The sequence below is a fragment of the Phyllostomus discolor genome, chromosome X (genome assembly GCF_004126475.2).
Source record: "Phyllostomus discolor isolate MPI-MPIP mPhyDis1 chromosome X, mPhyDis1.pri.v3, whole genome shotgun sequence".
Taxonomy (NCBI): domain Eukaryota; kingdom Metazoa; phylum Chordata; class Mammalia; order Chiroptera; family Phyllostomidae; genus Phyllostomus; species Phyllostomus discolor.
Window position 1 is genome coordinate 16,121,672 of NC_050198.1, and position 21,093 is coordinate 16,142,764.

Below are 21,093 nucleotides of genomic sequence, written 5' to 3' on the forward strand. Positions count from 1 at the left end.
TGCACCCTCCCCCCATGCTCTGTGCTTTGGAGAATTCATTCAAACCATACCTACTGAATTTGAAGAATTTTTTCTCTATTGAGCCAAGTGCATGTTTTGAGAACTTCTTGCGTGTTGAGTGCTATACTGGGTATGTTATGGAGGATGGTGATTATTGGCTGTTTGTGTAAACACTTTATAATTTTGTTTTGGAAAGATACTAACACAAAATTAGGGAATAGTTGATAAACTGTGTGTTGCTAAGTTGAAGGAAAATTAGAGCAAGTACAGGTTAGTATGGATGTTGAATTTTTGGCATATCTTTGGGAAAGGTTGAACTCCATTTTAGGCCTCGAAGAATGTATTGTATTACATTAGGAAAAGGGAAAATTGGAGGAGAGTGTAAGTAAGCTGTGAAGGGAAAAATGTGTACACTTATTTCACCAAAGAATGAAACGATTGATCAAATTCAAGCACAGGGTGACTTTATTTAAAAGAGTTTTGATAGAACTAAGAGTGATAATCATGCTCAATAAGTGCTAGCTGCTATTATTGTGTACTAGGGATCGTGCAAAACACTTTACTCAGATTAATCTCAATGACTCTGAAATAGGTTTTACTAGCCCTGTTCTCTAAATGAGTTATGGAAAAGCTATATAACTTGTCTAATGCCATATAGTTATAAGTAGCGGTAGGGCCAGTTTGAATGTAAACCCATCCAACCCCAAAGCCTGTGTTCTAACTTGGATAGAGAAGGGTCGATGAGAATGGAGAGGGCATTGAAAGCCGTGCCCTGAGCAACATGGGGCACAGTGGGACAAAAGTGGGGGGAATGGGTTCTTTCAAATGCATATGTCTGCTGGGACCAGCTAGAGAAGTAGAACAACAACAAAACTATCTGAAGGCCTGGACGGCTTCCAAGGCAGTGAGGAATTATGGGACCAAGATCCAGGAGAGAAAAGAAACCCAGACAGGTGGGCCAGGCATTTACTGTTGTTTATTCCCTGGAAATAGCTGTAGATTCTGAAAGGAGTACCCGAGAGGCTAAGCAGCACTGTCATAGATTATGAAGATAGGGAGGCAAAAGATGGAGTCAGGGGCTGCGAAGGTGGAGGAGAATGCTGGCAAAATCACAAACGTTTGAATGGGACTGTGAAGGACCAATCCTAGAAGTAAGAGAAACTGAAAATATACCAACCTCCCCAGGAATCGAAGCCCAGATTCAGATCATTTTAAACCCCAATTAGATTAAGATGTTCTGAAAGTGCTAATGCCCCTAGTCTGACTTCTTGTAGAGTTTTCCTATACAGTTTCTAGTTTCTTACAAAAGAATAACGAGGCATAGAAAACAAGGCATGACTAAAAAAGCAACAGAAACGAGTGGCGTTACAGACAGACCTCTAGGAAATCCTGATGTTAGAGGCATCAGACTTTAAAATAATCATCATCAGTATGTTCAAGCAATTCACTGACAAGATTGATAACCTTAGCAAACATTAGAAATTTAAAAGTGGGAATTCTAAAACCGTATTTAAAAACTCAGATGATGAGTTTTGCATCATATTAAACAGAGGTAAAGATGAATTCGTGAAACCAGAAGAGAGATCAGAAGTCAATATCCAGACTGAAGCACAGAGAGACAAAGGTTTCGAAAATACAGAAAAGAATCTAAGGAATCTAAGGGAAAGATGGAGTAAGATAAGGGGCATCATATTTGTATTGGAGTCCCAGAAAAAAGGGAAAGAGGGATGACAAAGTTTTTGAAAGGGGATGAGAGATACCTAGTCACAGAATCAAGAAGCACTTTGATCCCCATGCAAGATGAATACAGAGAGCCAAGCATAAACATATGCTGAAACCTGAAGATAAAAAGACAAATCATAAAGGAAGCAGAGGATTCATCTCTCGGCAGTGAAATGGATACTATGAATGAATTCCTGGGATTAGCGCATGGAGACAGAGGATAGAGAGAGAAGGCAAATTGGCAAGACCTTTTGGAGGGAAGATACAACCTGTGAGTTTGTAAATTGGATAGGGCATAAAGGTGAAGGGAAAATAAAACAGGGCTACAGGATTTTTAGCCTGAGAGAACAGAAGGAAATTAAGTAATATTTAAGGAGTGCCAACCTGAGAGGAAAAAAATGGCTTTTTTTGGGGGGCAACATGAGTATTGGCCTCGCATTGAAAGCTAATTTCTGGGTAATTAGAAATTTGTGGTTCTATTAGAAAGAGATTGTTCCAAATGTATATGTAAAAGTAGGTTATATAAAGGGGATAGTCTTAGTTTATTATACATGAATTAACATATGAATGAATGTGAAATTAATCCAATAAAAAACGTAGGTGCCTTTGTATGTACCAGGTTCTGTGGTTACTGGCCCCTAAGCATGTAGTGACAAACCAGGGAAGCACAGAAGGCTAAGGGTAGGAATTTGGAGGAGAGGAGCAGGGGTCATAGAAAAGGAGAGGAGTCATTTATTCCTTGGGAAGAGGAGCCACTTAGTAATGACAAGGACAGATTCTGCCTCCAACTTATTTCACCAGGAAAACACTAAGCTGTCATATCTCCATGCAAGTCTTCAGTTGAGAATATCAACATAATATTAAACCTTTAACAGCTTTATCTTAAGATAGCACAAGGTACAACTGATGGAAACAGTCAGACCTTTACATAGCAATATGAGCTCCTTTGTTTGTATCAGAGTCTGGGTTTTGCTTTCTTGCGTGTGTCTGTGTGTGTGTGTTCTTTCCTATTCCCTTTCTCCTGTAAATCTCACTCATTCTAGGCCTGCCCTGCTCTTCATTTTCCTCTGTTTGCTAAATTACATAGCTGATAAGCAGTATTTGCTATAGATGAGCATATGAGAGGAGTCTACCTTTCACTTTTTTTTTTAAAGATTTTATTTATTTATTTTGAGAGAGAGAGAGAGAGAGAGAAACATCAATGTGTGGTTGCTGGGGGTTCTGGCCTGCAACCCAGGCATGTACCCTGGCTGGGAATCGAACCTGGGACACTTTGGTTCCCAGCCCGCGCTCAATCCACTGAGCTACGCCAGCCAGGGTACCTTTCACTTTTTTAAAAAATTGCCTTTTATGTGGCCTTTTTTATGGCTCAGGAGTCCTTGATAAGCAGTCAGCTCACTCACCCCCAGCACAGTAAGAGAGATAAGAGAATTTCAGGTTACTGTTAGTGCACATGAAATACGCTTGTTGAAGAAGCTGAAGACTGAGAAAGGCTATTTGTTTTTGCTTGCCACAAAGATGTGTTTGTATACTGACCTCTTTTAGATACAATTATAAGCCGAGAAAAAAGTTGAAATGGCCCATGTTAGTAGTTTCATACACTTTTAGAATCTGTGCGTTAATTCTCCAAGCAAGGTAAACATTGGTGTGCCATCTAAAATGAAGAAGTGTCATTTTGCATCACTGATTCCCAGTCACTGGGCCATGATGCAGCCATTTGCTGCTATGACCTCACGGGTGGATTGCAGGAGCTCGGCGGCCCCAGATGTGAAACAGGGCTTTGGCTGCTCTTGCCTATCTTCGGTTATCCTCAACCCTCTGGGACTTTTCTCTCTCCCTCTTAGCATTATTTTCATCAATATTCTTTTCTAAAGAGTTCCCACCTCCCCACTCCCTGCCATTTTTCTAAGCCCTTTTCTTCTGAGACCAACTTTGTTGGTGGTCTACATACCTTAGTGTCTCCGTATTACTGAAAGAATGTTTGGGCTCATAAATACACCCAGACTAAACTGCTGAAGTACAAAATCAGCCAAGTGGTTCCAGTGTTGAGTGGGGTGAGGCTGGAATCAATGACATCTAGTGTGTTCATATGCACATTTCCCTGATGCCACCAGTAAAATGTTCTGGCCTAAGTTGGAAAGAACATAGTAGGACTGATATCCAGGGAGGCAAGGGCTACCAACTGAAGACCTTCAGTGTATGAAAGAGAACCACCAGCTGAAACATTTGTCTCTGAATACATTTTCCTTATTGAAATTGTAAAGTGAAAAAAACATTTTTTCCTAAGAGGTTGGATTTAAAGGTCCCTATGACACATAGCTCTTTGGGCTGAGTGTGCAATTTTAAACATTGCTCATCATCTTTGCCTTTTTTTTTTTTTTTACATATTAGTTAACCCTGGGCCAATGATTAAACCTGTGTAATCATCTGTTGTGATCTGAAAGAATCTTGAGCTCAATTTTTAAAATCTTTTCTGGACTAGGTTGTGTTTCAAAGTATCAGCACAAATGCAAACCATCAATGGCAAAGCACCAAAAACTCCTAAGCACATTTGGCCTTAAACAGCAAAAGTGTGGTTTTATTTTTATTGCTTTACAGATTTTTTTACTTTGGTAAAATCTAGCATATTTAGGTTTATCAAGATCCAGTTGTTTTTTTCCTTATTTCAAGTCTTTTATGACACAGCTCCGTTCTCAGAGTGCCTTATGTCTCCTTCAATCTTGGGTAAAGAAACACGGCCATATTTTGCAATGGTTGATTTCTTTAACTCTGGCCGTTATTTAAAATAACGGAATGAAAATAATATTGAATACAAACTGTAATTAAAAAATGTTCAATTAAAAAGTGCAAAATAAAATAACTGAATTAGATTTCAACTTTGAGGTCTCTGATCTTTAGTATTTCTTCATATTCTGTTTAATAAGACTACAAAGTCATCCTGGCTTATGCCTATGTCATAGGGGTTCAATTCTGGATTCAGATTCTGGGTTCAGCCCCTGGCTTTTCTACTCACTACCATTCCGTGCCTGTTCCCTCAAGAATTAAACTAGAGAAAGTAAAAGTGCGGACCTCATAGGTCTGAGGTGAGGATCAGTGAGCTAATACATGCAGGGCTTCCGTAAGCATTAGCCGTGGTCATTGTCCTGAATTGACTGATAGCCTTTTTAATCCAGGATGCCAGAGGAAATTGATTTATACATGACAGATGTTCTTAGGGGAAATGCAGAGCCTACCCAGGGACACACATGCTTGTCTCAGTCATTATGGGCATTTTGGCATTTATACACCTAACAGCTGAAATAGGTTTCGGCCCCCACATTTTTGGCACATACATACATGCATGTTAACTCATCCCCTCCCCTACTCCATTTTTCCTTTGTCCCGACCTGATTTCTGAAGCTGTCATCAGGGACAGTCATCAATATAATCTCTTCCCCCTTCGCAAATGACCTCTTACCCAGCTTAATTAATAGCCTAACTTTTGGCAAGTGGTAACACGTGTCAGTTACATTTGGTTTTACTATTATTGTGCCTCTTGTGGGGGAAACCACTCGATAACACTTTGTGTAGCCATCAGCAGTCCTCGCTTAGGGCGCATTCATAACCTGGAGCTTCCCATTCGTCTCAATTCCTGTCAGTCCAGTAGCTCATCATAACAAACCATCTCAAAGGATATATTATTTGCCTTTGTTTCTGGTCAGCTAAAAATAATTTAGATGATCTCTGGTGTATTGGTTTCCTTAGATAATTTTCCCTTCTATTGTTATGACTAACCAAAAGTAACAAATTTCTAAAAATTCTAAAAATAATTTTTCCCTCTGTGCTGTTACTACATCACTAAACTAACCCTGGCCCGTGGGCACTGAGGCAACTGCATTTCTCTTCACTCTTAAAGCTTTGTTTTTCAGCACAAACCAAATCTACCAGGCTTTTTTTATTTATCCTTACCTGAGGACATTTTTTTTCATAGCTTTTAGAGAGAGAGGAAGGTGGGGAAAGAGAGGGAGAGAAACATCAATTGGTTGCTTCTCATACACGCCCTGAAGGGGGACTAAACCCGTAACCCAGGCATGTGCCCTGGCTGGGAATTGAACCCATGACCTTTCCGTCTATGGGACAATGCTCTAACCAACTGAGCCACACCGGCCAGGGTAGAAGTGAGTTTATTTAATACAAATGAAAGTTTTCAATCATCCACGTTGTTTTTTTTAATTACCTATTCAATTGATGGCCTGAGCAATTTAATACCAATTTTCTTGGTCTAAATGAGGGAAATACCTTCCAGAAACATGCTGTATAGTATTCTGGACTCCCCAGAGTCTATTTTTCTTAATTTTTTTTAAATCACCTTGGAACTTAGCTATTCCCATTCCCTCTGGACCTGCTGTTTGTGGCGATGGCCTTCACCTCCTGCCACTGTCGCAGAGAAGTGCTTTCTTGGGGCTGTGCCTTCCCGAAGCAGCCCTTTCATGCCTTCCTGCAGGTGGCCTCAACAGAGACTGTGACACTTCCTTCGCATTAGTTTCTAATGCCCCCTGTGAATATGCTCACTCACTATATCATGCAGCCTTTCAATTCAGCGGTTGAGTGAGCGGCCAATAGCCATCTGAGCCACTTTTCTAACTAGGTCGCAGACATGTGGCCAGGCAGGGGAGAGGCATCCTGAACAAAAAATCAGGTCTCTTCCTGGTCTCTGTTCAAATGAAAATAATATTGAACCAGAGATTCTGATTGGACTGCTTTTGTTCCCCTTGTACTCCACGTCTCTTCTTTTTCTACATCTACATGTGTAGGAAAAAAATGTTCACTGTGATGAAATTGCCCAAGTGAGTGAGGAACCCTTTCCTAAGTGGTCAACAAGGGAACACAGACCTTGAATCTGGCCATCTCTAGCATGAATTGCCATTATTTCTCCTAATGCTCCAGCTGCTCCAGTTTCTCCTGGCCCTTCAGATCCAGTTGCCGTTGTTCCCTCTGGCTCTTCAGTTCCAGCTGCTGGCCCTTCCTCAGGTATTGGTGCACTGGCTCCTGCTCACTTCCCAGCCTTCTCACTCAGACGTGCTGGGGGAAATTGACCACTGCCGCTGGATCTGGATCTGGATCTGGCACTTCTTCTGATTGTTCTCAGAAATGACCTCCAGAGGGGCTTAGTCTTCCAGCTTGGTGTCTTCTCTTTGGCTTTTGGTCTCTTACTCTGCAAATCTAATTCTGCCGTCTTAGCTTCTTTAATGAGTCTTCTAATTTTTGTGTGTTCTTAATTGAATTAATTCTGAGCATTTTGTGAATCGCTTGGTAGTATACCAGCCACTGACAGTTTTTTTCTCTTTGGCAGTCTTACTAATTAATTGTATGTATTCTAATTGTCTTAAATTTGTGGACCATTTTTTTAAAAAAAGTTAATATTATGCCAGCCCTCTGTGATCATGGACTAATGGAAGGAGAGAAACTTTAGAGAGCATCTAGTTCATCAACTGCCTTATTTTCTATTCACAAAATCCAGGCCACAGTGGGTTAAATCACTTGCTGGAGTCACATAGCTTGTTGGTAGCAAAGCCAGAATACAGAACTTTGGTCTCCTGATTTCATTTCACACCAAGTGCTTTGAGTCTTTCTGGTGAGGGGTTAATTCTTTGGATACCACTGTGGCTACTTGCAAGCTTTCAAGTGAGGAGTAGAGTGCCCAGTTAAACTTAAGTGGCCCTTGTCAAGGAGCAACAGAGTCACAGAGCCACCGAGACTCAGGGAACTATTTATCCAGTCGTCAGTTTGTCTTTAGTTTAGTTTTTTTTTTTAATAAATGATTGGAAGAAATCCAGTATCCTAAAGAACATGACCTTGAAAAGAGGTTCTCAAGTTCTAATATAATACTGAAGAACTTGGGATGTTTATAACAAATGTAGAAAGACTCAGGCCTTCCTTGCCTAGACCTGCAGCCAGAATCCTGCAAGGTAGGGCCTGAGATGTGTGATTTCAAACTTTTCCAGGTGGTTCTGGTGTGCTTCGGTAAGAACAACTACTCTGGAGTCTAGCAGTGTTTCTTAAAGAGGTGTATTTAAAAGGTGTGTTTCTGGGCCCCCTCCCCAGACCAATCCTAGAATTTCTGGGGGTGTAGGGTCATCTTTAAGCTCCATAGTGGTTGTTGTGTTCATTAAAATATAGAAGAAGGCTGATCTAGAAGGCTTTGGATCATTAAACAAGTGGCCTAGAGCGATGGCTTTCATGTCTCTTGTTCATTTCCCTTGGTAAGAAATATATTTTGCATCATGATTCAGCAAACCCACAGAACTAAAAAGTTTCGCCAGTCAATACTATCTCACCAAGTTCCATGAACTCTGATATTTTTCCATTCTAATCCATCCTCTTTTATTTTCTCAAAGTAGGTCATAGAAACTCACTAAGTTGCTTTGAAACCCCTAACCCACTGTAGTTTGAAAAACCGAAGGTTGAGATGGGCTTGTTAATTCTACCCATCACAGATGTAAAACTTTTTTGCAAATTTCTCTACTTTTCCCAATTACTCCTGTTAAGCAATTAACATCTGCTTGCCCCATGAGGAAAGCCCGCTTTTGTCACAGTCATACAATACTTGCACTGTGTATGAAGTGGACTGCCCTTGTTCCCCGGACATGGGACATCTTGCCAACTCCTCGATGCTGCTGCTAATGGCTCGCGTCAGTCACAGAGCAAGTAATAGAAAATTCAACCACACTAAAAGGAATGTTTTTAAAGGAATTCTTTGGCTCATGGAACCAGCGATCCAAGAGTAGTTTAGTTCAGGGCCTGATTTATTCCAGACTCAGACCAGTCACCTGGATCCCCACAAGTCTGTCTTTTCCAGGATGCCCCCGAATGTGGCCAATTCAGTTCTGTCTTCACGAGGGCAGCAGGCGCCAGCCACACACTGCCAGCCTGAGCTGAGAAGAGGGACTCCTGCAGACTGAGCACAAATCTCAGTTGAGCTGATTAGACCCCATGCTCTCTTCCTGAAGCTACCTCGGGGGTCAGGACAGGAGACTGGAGCTGGGGGTGCTAGGGGTGTGGTTGAATCTTGGGCAAACCACGTGGCTGAGGGTGAGAGAAGAATGGTGGATTCCCTAAAGAGAATAGGAGCTACTGCTCCCAGGAGCAAGAAGAATGGATGCTGGACAGCAAATGCAGATGTCACCTATAGGCTGTGCATGTCCGTCTTCCTCTTCACCTCCCGTTTCCTTGGTTGTGACAAGCCTTTTCTTGCTGCTTTGCACGTCTGTGGAAACCAATAGAGTGTCCCAAAGTCCATGATTTAAATCTCGTGTGTAGGAGCCACTGTCAAAATCAAGCACAGACAGTGCTCAAGGGAAATTGGCAGTTTAAGTAATTAGAAAGAATTGATTAAAATTCGCTATGGGAATTTTACTGGTTTCTAATTGAAGGGAAAGAAATAGTATAGTCAAGGGTACCCCAAACTAGACAATAATTGTTGGTATTCACAGGTGTAGTGGGCCAGCCTGTATAATCTTCCCTGGTGCCCTTCAAATAGGCTGTGCGCCTGAATCTTTTCAGGAGCCATCTGAGCACAGTCAGTATCTAACAATACCTAGTGGCCACTAACGCACTCGAAGTTATAAAGGTTAAGTACAAAACTTAAATCTGGCAAACGATGCTCAGCTGATCCTGTTGGTTACCTTTCACAATTGCTTTGTGTACCATTTAATGCTTTCTCTTCCTGAAGCCTTTGACATGGAGCAGAACAGAAATACTTTCTACTAGGGGGTCAGAAAGTGGACAATCGTTATTTAGTTAAAAATAATGTTGATTTGTGGAAATGGAGATGTTTGTTTTTCACAATCCAGCAGGGAGAAAGAATGGTGAAATCTTTTAACGAGTCCAAATTCTTGTCTACTTTGAAAGAATTTAATGTAAATAAGCATGTCATACGTGAGAGACTAAATCTTATTTTTTCCCCTCAATAATAGTATCAGGTTCTCCATGTAACAAATTGCTCCCAAGTTTCCAAACATACATGCTTTATACATGGTATGGTGATTCTGGGCTGTGCATTCTGCCCTGGTGACTAGACTGCCTAGCATTTACATTTTCTCTGCATTTATGTATGCTTTGAAACTCCATATCCAAAATTTTGGGGGTTTTTTTTCTATAAAATGGATACAAAATAAGCATCCTAAGGTTTGTATTGTTCTAACTTGGTCTGTGATTTTGCGTAAAAGCTTTAAATTCCCCCTCATAAATTTATTCTCTTCTAACAATATGACCATTCATTTCTAATTTTCTAATTTCTGTCTTTTGAAAGCTATAGCATTTTAATTGCTTATGGAAACTAATCAGTCTCCTATCCTTGACAGTGATTTCATTAAGATCTGATTTTACTTTAATGAAGATTTTCATATATATTATTATATTTTGGTCTATAGTGTGGCTTGACCTAAGAACCCAGTCTACCGTTGAGAACCTTAGTAAACGAATTCCAGGAAATAATAACTTTGTCAAGGTAAGAGAGTTCTTCTAAAGTATACTATTAGAATGGTCGTTTAAAAATGTAGAGATTTCACCAAAAAGACTGTTTGGGCCCTACATCTTATTACACAGTAGTTATTTGATACAATTTATAGAGTATTTCTCATAATTGAGGACAACTCAGGTCTTTTCTGTCTTCTTGCCCTGTGGTTGATCGGAGGAATAATATTCCAAGGTTTGTAGGCTAGAGAGGGCTACAAAGTATCCCCGTGGTTATGGCATTTTCCCCGGGGGGGGGGGGGGGGGGGGGGGGGGTGCTTCCTGTAATTGAACTCTGACTTTCAGATCCGTCCCTCTTGATTTTTACTATCCATCAAAGAAAGTTCTGGGTGCTTTAGAGTGTTCAGGCATCTGGATGCAGGGAGAGAAAGTAGAAGTATTTTATTGAACTCTTTATTGAACACTTCCACTCTCTTCATATGAAAACGGCTAATAAAAAATTGCCTAGTGTTCAGTCCTTATATTATATAGATCTCTCTTGGGATAAATGAAAGGGGAGAGAATTTTGGAAACCAAAAGGTATTTTTCTTAGCAAGGTCAAGGCCAAATTCTCGTAGTATCCCCCCAAAAGTTCTGGTTTTTGGTTTATCCCCTTTGTATTTTCCAATGGGATTCTTATGACAGCTGATTCTTGGTTTTGAAACTGGTGTTGCAATCTTATTAATTACAGCAGTTTAACAAGGCATTCCCTTCCCCAACCTGCCCACATAACTTCAGGCTAGTCCTGAATATACCCTTACCACTTCGTATTCTTTTCTCTTTCTCACCCTGCCCAATCTGCTCCCCTACCTCCAGCTACACTTTGCTTCAAGGGATGCATGTTTTTCTCTCCGTGCCATTTGGGGCAACTTTTACTCTTTTTACCTAAGTCATGAAAATGAGGCAATGCGTATGACCTCACTATTAGTGTTGTGGAAGAATATTCCAATCAATTATTTCTTTTCATTATGTTTGATCATTGGTGTATTTTTTTTTCTAGGAAAGCTAGAAAACCAATGAGTTGCATTAAAGTATTAAATCCCTTGGTTTGAGTTATATTTTTTGTCAGATTTTATTTATTTATTTTAGACAGGGGGAAAGGAGGGAGAAAGAGAGGGAGAGAAACATCAATGTGTGGTTGCCTCTCGCGTGCCCCCTACTGGGGACCTGACCTGCAACCCAGGCATGTGCCCTGGCTGGAAATCGAACTGGCCACCCTCTGGTTCGCAGGTCAGCGCTCCATCCACTGAGCCACACCAGCCAGGATATGGTTTGAGTTTTCTTACCAAACATATCCATAGGAGATAAGATAGAAAACAATAATTACTTTCTGTAGTTAGGAAATAAATGTGGACACTAGGGATAGGGAGGGGAAAGATGGCTGCATTTTGATGTATGTATTTTCTTATCCACTTTTGTCAGCCCTTATAAAAATGTTGGTATTTAATATGCAAACAAAAATAAGAGTTGGACCTGATCCATTCTCAAGGAAGATTAATAAGCCCATATGTGTTTTATTATTATACTTTAATCTTTATTCAGTCCACCCTCCCTTTGTTTAATCCATTCGCCAATTTAGACAACGACTTTCTTACAAAGAGCAGTTCTGTTTTGCTTCCATCTGGTGTGTCTTTGAACTCCAGAAATTTTATTATATATTATATATAATGGAATTATATTATTTGAATATGAATAAGTAAACATATATTTGTAATATATATTTTATGTACATACATATATGTTAGGTCTTATATGTTTTAAAACAAATTTTTCTGGGTTTGGTCATTAGTTTATAATTTGATACACTCTCTGATTGCAATACTTTAAATATTACTTTCATGGAATCTGAACTAAACAGCAGAGCTTTGCTCTAGGTGAATACTAAGTCATCATAAAAGTCTAGATAACGGCGTGCTGTGCCATATAATTTTCTCTTTACTTTGCTACGTGGATGCTCTTTGAACTGCAAACATATCACTGATCTTTGTTCACGAGTGCACTTTCCTGTGCCACGAGATAGGTCAAGTATTTTTATCCACTACACCGTGGGATTGCCTTTAGGGCCACTGACTATTTTGCGATTTGTGGAGGGTTTTGGTTTGGTGTCTTATTTCATTTTAAACTGTTATGAATTTAACCTGCAATTGTTTTTAGTCCAAGACAGGCCTTCCACTTAGCACTTACTTCAGCGCCGTGAAAGTTCGTTGGCTTCTGGACAACGTGAAAGAAGTTCAGAAGGCTGTTGAGGAAGATAGAGCTCTTTTTGGGACCATTGATTCCTGGCTTATTTGGGTATGTTTCAGTAGAAGGCGTGTGTGGAGAAATTCTTTCAGAAAGTTTTAGACTGCCTTGTCTGCTATCTGGTTTCCACTAAGAGTTCAAACTTTTTAGTGGGTAGCCTTATTCAGAAAAGTCACTCAAGAAATAACAGAACATTTTTGGCCTCCATTTGACAGGGGCATTTTTGCCTGCTTCCTGTTTATTTTTTTCTTACTTGATTGCAATAAAAATGGAGGATGATTACCAAAACCATATCTGTTGTCTTTAGAATAAGTAATTTTGGTAATTAGTACTTGGTAACTTAGGCAGCTTTTCTCTCTTGCCTATCATGAAGTTTTCCACTAGCCATTGTTTAGAAGAAATAACTATTTCACATGGCAAAACACCTAGACTACCTTTTTTAGCTGTTCCTTATTTAATTAAGCCATAATATGAAAAATCATAGTGGACATTTCTGATACATAATCTTTTGCCCTAAGCTGAACATGGATAAGTAGAAGCTAACATTTCAAACATTTCCCAGATAGGACTTTAAAGTACATGTCCTCTCTCTCTCTCTCTCTCTCTCTCTCTCTCTCTCTCTCTAGTATCTCCCTCTCCCTCAATTTTTTAAAGATTTTATTTACTTATTTTTAGAGAGAGGGGAAGGGAGGGAGAGGGGGAGAAAAAGATCAATGTGTGGTTGTCTCTCGCACACCCCTTACTGGGTACCTGGCCCATAAATCCAGGTATGTGCCCTGACTGGGAATTGAACTGGTGACCCCTTGGTTCACAGCCCACACTCAATCCACTGAGCCACACCAGCCAGGGCTCTCTCATTTTTATTATAACTGTTTTCAAATATACCCCAAAGCAGAGGAAATAGGGTAACGAACCTCTACAGCAGTGAGCCAGCTACAGCAATCAACTCTGGCCACTCTGGTTTCAACTATACTCACATACTCTTTCTCCCCACAGATCATTGTAAAGCAAATCCCAGACATATAACGTCCCTTGTAAATACATCAGTGTTTTGTAACATTCGGAGAGCTTCAAGGGAATACTATCCCTAGCCTTACTAGCCAGATGCACATGACAGGTCTTGAAAAGCACCATTAGCAGGTTGTGTTTTGTGCCCGTGGCAGTTTTCACACACATCAGTCACCTTTGAAACAGTTCTGACAGTTTGACAATTGCCTGGAAGCGATATAAATATAAGGCACGAGGTGGGAACTGTGAGCTGTAGGGGAGCTTTCTCCACTTTTGTTCCTTTCTTACCTCATTGCTTCATCGTAAAAAGAAAGCAGCCATTTAAAAATTAAACAGAACAAATAGGAATAACAATAAATATTTTAAAATAATTTTTAAAATTTTTAAAAAGTAAGCAGCAGTGTTTTCAGTTCCAGTCCAAGGGTATTAACATCAGAAAGTGTAAAACTCTACAAGCACAGTCAAATGAGAACTCTTATTCCAAAACAAACCAACAAGAAACAGTAGCAGCAACCCAGGATTTAGTAAGACCCTGAAGAGGCAGGCATTTCTATGTATTTTGCTTTGCCAGATTTAGTGTCTGTATTTTCCAAAGATTAGAGGATGAAAACAAAACCAGTGTTTTCTTTAACTATCAGTTAGTTAGAACCTTGCTGCTAATTTGGTAGCCACTTTTGCCATGAAATGTGGCTAGTCTGAATTGAGATGTGCTGTGAGTGTAAAACACACACTGCATTTCAAAGAGTTAGTACCAAAAAAAGAGTAAAATGTCTCAGTGTTGAAAGGATATTTGGATACATTGGGTTGAAAAAGTGTATTATTAAAATTGAGTTCACCTGCCTCTTTATATACTTTTTTAAAGATTTTAATTTATTTTTAGAGAGAGGGGAAGTAAGGGAGAGAAACATCAATGTGTGGTTGCCTCTCTCACACCCCCTACTGGGGACCTGGCCTGCAACCCAGGCATGTGCCCTGACTGGGAATTGAACCCATGATCTTTTGGTGCACAGGCCGGTGCTCCATCTACTGAGCCACACCAGCCAGGGCTGCTACTTTATACTTTTTAAATGTAGCTACTAGAGCATGCTAAATTACAAATGTAGCTCACATTATATTTCTATTGGACACTGCTGAAAACTAGAAAATTAAGACATTAAAACGTGCCACTCTCCCAGTTCATAGGCTATGCTGTCGATTATGGCCCTTGACAAAATGTGAATGCAATGGCAAGTAAGTGCATGTTTATTAACATGTCCTTTTTCTCCTGTTTAGAGTTTGACGGGAGGAACCAATGGAGGCGTCCACTGTACAGATGTCACAAATGCAAGCAGGACGATGCTATTCAACATTCACTCTTTGCAATGGGATAAAGAGCTCTGCGAGTGAGTTGTGTTTGTCCCTAAGAATAGTTTTCCAAATTATGTTACCTATTTGTAACCTGAATCTTATTCTTTGCAGACATCAGTGAAGCACCACACTTTAAATGTTGGTATTTTAGCCACAGTACACAAGTCTACGTTGTATATTATGTTAAGAGAGACTATTACATACACATACCTGTGGTGGACTGCAGCCCGCAGAGTCCACCTGTTGTGACTAGAATAAATGCACAGGAGACAGCAATCCTGTGGAGAAAAAGGGGACGGCACGGCTACTCTCTCAAGGGGAGAGTGCCTATGACTGCCTTGGCCACTCTCTCAAGAGGACAGCACCTTGACCCTTGCCTAAACAGGCTTTTATTGTTTTTCTCGGGTCATACATCAAGGAAAGATTTATTATCTATTACATAGAATATTGTTGTCTGCATTTTAGGTACAATCAAGCAAATGAAAATAACATGCAGAGGGGAAAGGTGATGAGCTGATTAGCTCTATCCTTGGGAGAATTCACACAGGCTTTGGAAATTACCTTGAAGATAGACAATACACATTTGTTGTTTCAGACCAGGGTGATGGAGTTTTAGCAAGAGCAAGCTGTAACAGTCAGTATGCATTTTCTAGGCCTGATTCCCACAGGAAAACTTGGTTTGAGGGTCTGGCTCCTGCCCACCCCTTCACTTCTGTAGGTTTTCCATACAGAGCTGAGTCACATTTGCCAGACTGAAACAAACCGGTCCCCTACACATACCCAATAAAAATGGCCAATTAAGGAATCACCTTGATTATTCTGGGTTATTGCCTTGATTATTGCCTTGATTTCAAGGAAGATTAGGTTTCTTTAGCAAAGTACTTGGTTTCTGTGTACTTTTTTTATTGATTGGTTTGTATAAAATTAAAATGTTAAATATCTAGGCATGCAACTGTGTTCTGCTAGTGTGTTGATTTGTTACTATTTAATTTTATACTCAAATACATCCATTTACTGTTTTTTACATTTTTTGCCTTTAAATGCATATGAATGTTTCCAGATATTTACATACTTATAACAGTGTTAAATACCCAATTTTGTCTTTTATTTTCTCAGTTTTTTTGGAATTCCAATGAAAATTCTTCCAAATGTCCGAAGTTCTTCTGAGATTTATGGCTTAATGGTAAATATAAATTTTTGTTAAAAAGAACTTTATTATTCATAATTTAAAATCATTTGTGTTATACTTAATAGTTTGAGAGTTGTGACTTTGTAAATGTTGGTAGTATGTAAAGTAATAATTTAGTATTTAAATAGTTTTATAACTTAAAAATGGTAGAGTTCTTACCAATTCATTTTACAGTTTATAAACTTGAATTGGCTTTTCTTTGAGTATTATACTTTTGAATTATTACTGGGATAATCTAACTACTGAGGGTGGCATGGGAATATTTTGAGCCATTTTTTTATTATCCAAATAACTGTTCAGTAGTTGTGGTGTCTGCTTTTAATTTATAGGAAGGTCTCATCACATTTTAGTGGTGTTCTTTTTTCTGTTGAATCTCTCTTTACTATTTATTTATTTTTTATTTAAATATAGTTGATATGCAATCTCTTTTACTGGCCAAACCATGTTTTAGATTCCTTCCTTTGTTAGCCTGAGCAAAATTTCAGCAAAGACACTGAAAGCAGAGTCTGCTTCTGATATGTGGTTGCTAATTAAACTGGGTTCCATAATGGACGTTTTTACTGTTGCTTTCATGGAAACTCAGAAAAAGCAGTTTCAGCAAAACATGTGCTTAGCACCATTGAGTATCTCTGATTGCACATCAGGGATGAAAAGCTCTAGGAGGGTTTGAACTGACGTTTGAACACCAAAATCTGGAATTTATGATAAAACTTCAGATCGCAAAAATATATGCATTTCATGGCAAATATTAGAAACTCTATTTATAGAGTTAATAATAATCGAGGGAAACACTCCTTGCTCTGGAAAAATCTGGAGCAAGAATTCTTGAATGTTTCATTCATAATAAAGCCTTTTCAGGCAGCATGGAGCTTTTTAAGAGATAGGTAACTGCCTATCTACAGTTAAAGTGCTCTGATGATTTTTTAACTGTCTGCAAACTGACCTGAGTGAGAGAAATAAAACAATTCTTGAGAACCCATTTCAGAGGATGGTTGAAAAAGCATTTAACTGGCCTAGTTTTCTCTTGCATTTCAAACATTATGCTTCTGTCCCCCTTTTTCCCCCTTGCTGACTATAGAAAATCTCTCATAGCCTGGTGAGTAGGTTGCCCACCAATTATTCTACCCATTCACTCGGAAAAGATACAGTGCACTTCCATTTAGTTTGAAACAGGCAGAAGTCCATTTACCAAACAGATTGATCTAGAATCATGGCTCTTCAAATTATTACAAGCTCTAGTGAAGCTGTAGGTTTTGTTTAAGTTTCATCTCATTTGTTTGTTTTTCACTTTTCCATAAGACTGAGAGTGATGTTTCAAAATAAAAGTCTGTGGTAGTTTCCTGCAGTGAGAAATTCTGATGTCCCCATTACAAAGCACATTTGTGATGTGCTTTGGACTTTAGCATAATAGGGGAATTAGACAGAGGTTTTCGATGTCCTAAACATCTACTTTGACCAACCTTTCAGACCAGTTAGTTGGAAATGCACTGTCACTTTTTCTGCATGCTTCACCAGAGGATGTTCCCAAGACTCTTCCAGAGACCCTTCCCTGTGACAAAAAAAGGAACGTTTTCCGTGCCTGACCTCACATAGTAGAACCTGCTGGTAGTTGGAAAATAACATCAATAGTATAAGCAAATACTTCTTTTAGTGCTTAAATATACAGAGCTAGACAGCCTCTACGTTTCCTTTTGTGACATTTATCTTTCTCTTAATATCCAGGTTCAAGTTTGCTAAGAATATATACAGGAAATAAAAATAGCAGGTCTTGAATGAACAAGAAAGCATGGAAGAAAGAAAATAATAGCCACTATCTGAGGGTGTTTTCTATTCTGTAAAGGGTTTCCATGTGTATGCTATTATTTCCTTATCATCAGAGCTTTGTGAGGTGGCTTCTATTCTTACCCTCACTCTGATAGGAGGCCCCAAGCTCCCGGTGACCAGGAGACCTGCCCACAAATGGCAGGCTGAGGGGTGGGCCCAGAGCTTTTATTTGGTGCACTTCCTAGTACATCACACCTACCTCAGGGATCACATTCCTTTCCCTTAGGACAAATTGCTTTGTGTTAGTGTATGTTTCTTTAAAAAAAAAAGTTGTTGAAGTACACAGTCAGCCAGTTATATCTCGTTTTTCTTCCCAGAATGCTGGCCATACTTTGATCAAAATAAAAACCACTACTCATGACATAAATTAGCTCTTGCTTATCTCAACTTGAAGAATGGTGTTAGCTATGAACAAATAGAACCCAATACCTGAACACTGTCATGTTTCTCATCTTAAGAGCAGTTTGGGTAGGAAGAATAGTTGGTAAAATGCAACCTTCCAAAATAAGTAAGGTCCATGCTGATATAATAGCTATTTATATGTTCATTTAAAAGAATGTGTGAATGTCTTCTTAGTAATGACAATAATAGCAAAGAGCTAATGACTTCAGCGTTCATGTAGTCCAGGGTCCATTTTGTAGATGAATAAATCGAGGCGCAGAGAAGTTTCAGCAGCCTGCTCAGTGGCTTAATACTAACTAACCAGGAGTAGAGCCCACGTCTCCTGACTCCCGGCCCAGTGTTTCATGTCCATTCTCCAATGCCATGTCTCTTCTCGTCACTTTAGGAATACGTCTAATATTTGTCTCTGAACCACCCATGTAGTTGAAACACTTGCTTTGTCTTGTCTGCCCCACATGCTCTGGCATGTCGCTGTTCATGTTCGTTCCTATTGCAGTTACGTTAGTAGAGCCAACAGTTTCTGATTATTCATAATCCTTTTTAAATTTTTATTAGAAAGCTGGGTCCTTGGAAGGTGTGCCAATATCTGGGGTAAGTTTCATCACCTCACATCTCCCTGCTACCTCCCCACCCTCACCCCTTGCATGTTAAGGCTTTCTGCCTTTGTCTTAATTAATGTGCCCCTTCCTGAACTGGAAAAGAAGTAAGGGCAGCAAAATTGGCTAATTCTTGTGCTTGTGTGGGTTGAGAAATCTTTTGAATAAAGTAGTCCTAACACTCCCACTCCCTTCCCATACCTATTATGTCAGAGGGATATTAACAAATAGGAAAATGGCCAGATGGAGGCAATGTAAACACACACACACACACACACACACATAAATCAATTCATTCCTTGATACATAAAAAATGAAAAATAAATCCTATGGCTCTTCTAAAAAGGAAATTAGCAATGTTGTCTTAGTGTCCTTTATTGTCATTTACACTTGCAGTGTTTGGGGGACCAGTCTGCTGCACTGGTGGGACAAATGTGTTTCCGAGATGGACAAGCCAAAAATACGTGAGTTTAAGAAACAGACCTAAAAACCAATGGTGTTTTGTTTGTTTTCCCCTTGGTGCTTTGAGTGAGGAAAAGCTTTATCTCCATCGAATAAAATGAACTATGCCTTGTGTAGACACACTGATGAGGTTTGCGAAGACCTTAATCTATAAAATTCATTGCCTTTTCTATCCAGAAGCTAAATTCTGGTTTATAAGCAGTCATGCTTTTTGCGGGGAGGTTGGCAGGGAGGGCTGAGCAGAGAGGAGGAAGAGCCATGTTAGAAATGACAATTTTCAACATGTTCCTGCCCTAGACTTTCTCACTATAACTAGAAAGTCATAGTTGTGTGGAATTTTTGATGCTGTTCTCCTGGCACTCTGTATTTTCTCCAGTGTCTGGAGTTTCTCCTTAGATAAGAAGCAGAAGGAATGATAGAAGTGCAGGTTTGGTGCATTTTTCTCCTAATCTCATCTCCTTACTACTCACCCAGATGGAGTCTAACAAGCCTCGTATCCAAGAGCAATAAGATTGCTCCCACTTTAGGATGAGAAAACAGATGCTCAGAGAGGTTAAGCTAGTAAGTGGCAGAAGCCATCTTTCTACCCAGATCCATTTGATTCAAGTTAGCCAGGCTCTTCACCTCTGCACTTGACTGTCCCCTGTGTGATGAAGATTTCCATAGGCTTGGAAAAAGACTACCTATGTATAATTGTTCTTTGCTCGAGAATTTCCTGAATCTCTCACCAATGTTTAACTTCATTGATTAAGTTTTGTGACTAATGTAATGTCTAATTTTTTTTGAGATTTCATTTATTTATTTTCACAAGGAAGGGAAGAAAGGGAGAAAGAAAGGGAGAAAAACATCAGTGTGGGATATGTCAACTGGCTGCCTCTTGCACGCCCCCCACTGGGGACCTGGCCTATAACCCAGGCATGTGCTCTGACTGGGAACTGAACCAGTGATCCTCTGGTTTGCAGGCCAGCACTCAGTCCACTGAGCCACACCAGCTAGTGTGGAATGTCTAACATTTTAGATGAAATGTTCTTGTAGTCTAGCAGGGTCAGCAGCCCCAGTGTGAGAGAGTACGAGTTTTGGGGGTAGAGGGGAGGTAATGAAAATTCTTTGCAGATCATGGTATCCTGAGGTTACTGGGAACAAGAGAGCTTGAGTCGGCGTGGGTCTGGAAACATATTTTTTAAAGTCTGGGTTTCAGGCTGTTGAATCTCAGGAGTCAAGAGAAATGATAGAAAACTGGGCTCTTCCCTTCACCCCTCCCACCCCCCAGACAAAAACACGTGTGTTCCTCTTTGGTGGGCACACTAATGCTAGTAAAATGGATGTTATCTCTGTTTGTCAAGTACTTAACACAGTACCCAATAAAATTGCCTGACTTTCCTTTCTACTCCCCTCCCCCTTAAACATTATCAGCCAAGCTTTGACGATGAATTTAAGTCAGGGAGGGCTTGTTGAGTGTCCCTGCAGCCACTGCAGGTTGCAGGCGAGGAGTGGCAAATTAGATCTTTGGGCTCACATTTTTCTTCCTGAGGGGGAAGAACACAAATATATGGTCAATCATATTATAAATGAGAACGTCAATGCTGTAAGAACCTTTGAAGTGTGGCTGCTGGGTTCCAAAGGGCGGAAAGAAAAATCACAAAAGATTATGTTAGCAATAAGATGCTTTGAGGAATGAGCAATATTGGCGAGTGCACAGAGCATTGAACAAAGATGCAGATGGGGAAATGGAAGACTTTGTTTAAAGGCTATAGAGAACATTTGGGTAGGGACATGGTAGAAAAATAGGTCAGTATCATATTATGAAGC

At 39.8% G+C, this 21,093-nt stretch overlaps 1 protein-coding gene across 5 annotated transcripts in view; it reads left to right on the plus strand.

Annotated features, from left to right (window-relative positions):
• Positions 1-21,093, plus strand: part of GK (glycerol kinase) — a 70,494-nt gene that overhangs the window by 23,815 nt on the left and 25,586 nt on the right. For 2 of the 5 annotated variants that reach the window (XM_036016927.1, XM_036016929.1), the window contains exons 5-12: positions 6,649-6,732; positions 10,134-10,210; positions 12,370-12,507; positions 14,737-14,846; positions 15,928-15,994; positions 17,079-17,096; positions 18,782-18,817; positions 19,219-19,286. In XM_036016927.1, coding sequence (XP_035872820.1) covers positions 6,649-6,732; positions 10,134-10,210; positions 12,370-12,507; positions 14,737-14,846; positions 15,928-15,994; positions 17,079-17,096; positions 18,782-18,817; positions 19,219-19,286 — 598 coding nt within the window. The remainder of the gene's footprint in view (positions 1-6,648; positions 6,733-10,133; positions 10,211-12,369; positions 12,508-14,736; positions 14,847-15,927; positions 15,995-17,078; positions 17,097-18,781; positions 18,818-19,218; positions 19,287-21,093) is intronic. The other 3 variants (XM_036016928.1, XM_028522963.2, XM_036016930.1) reach the window with 3 other exon arrangements.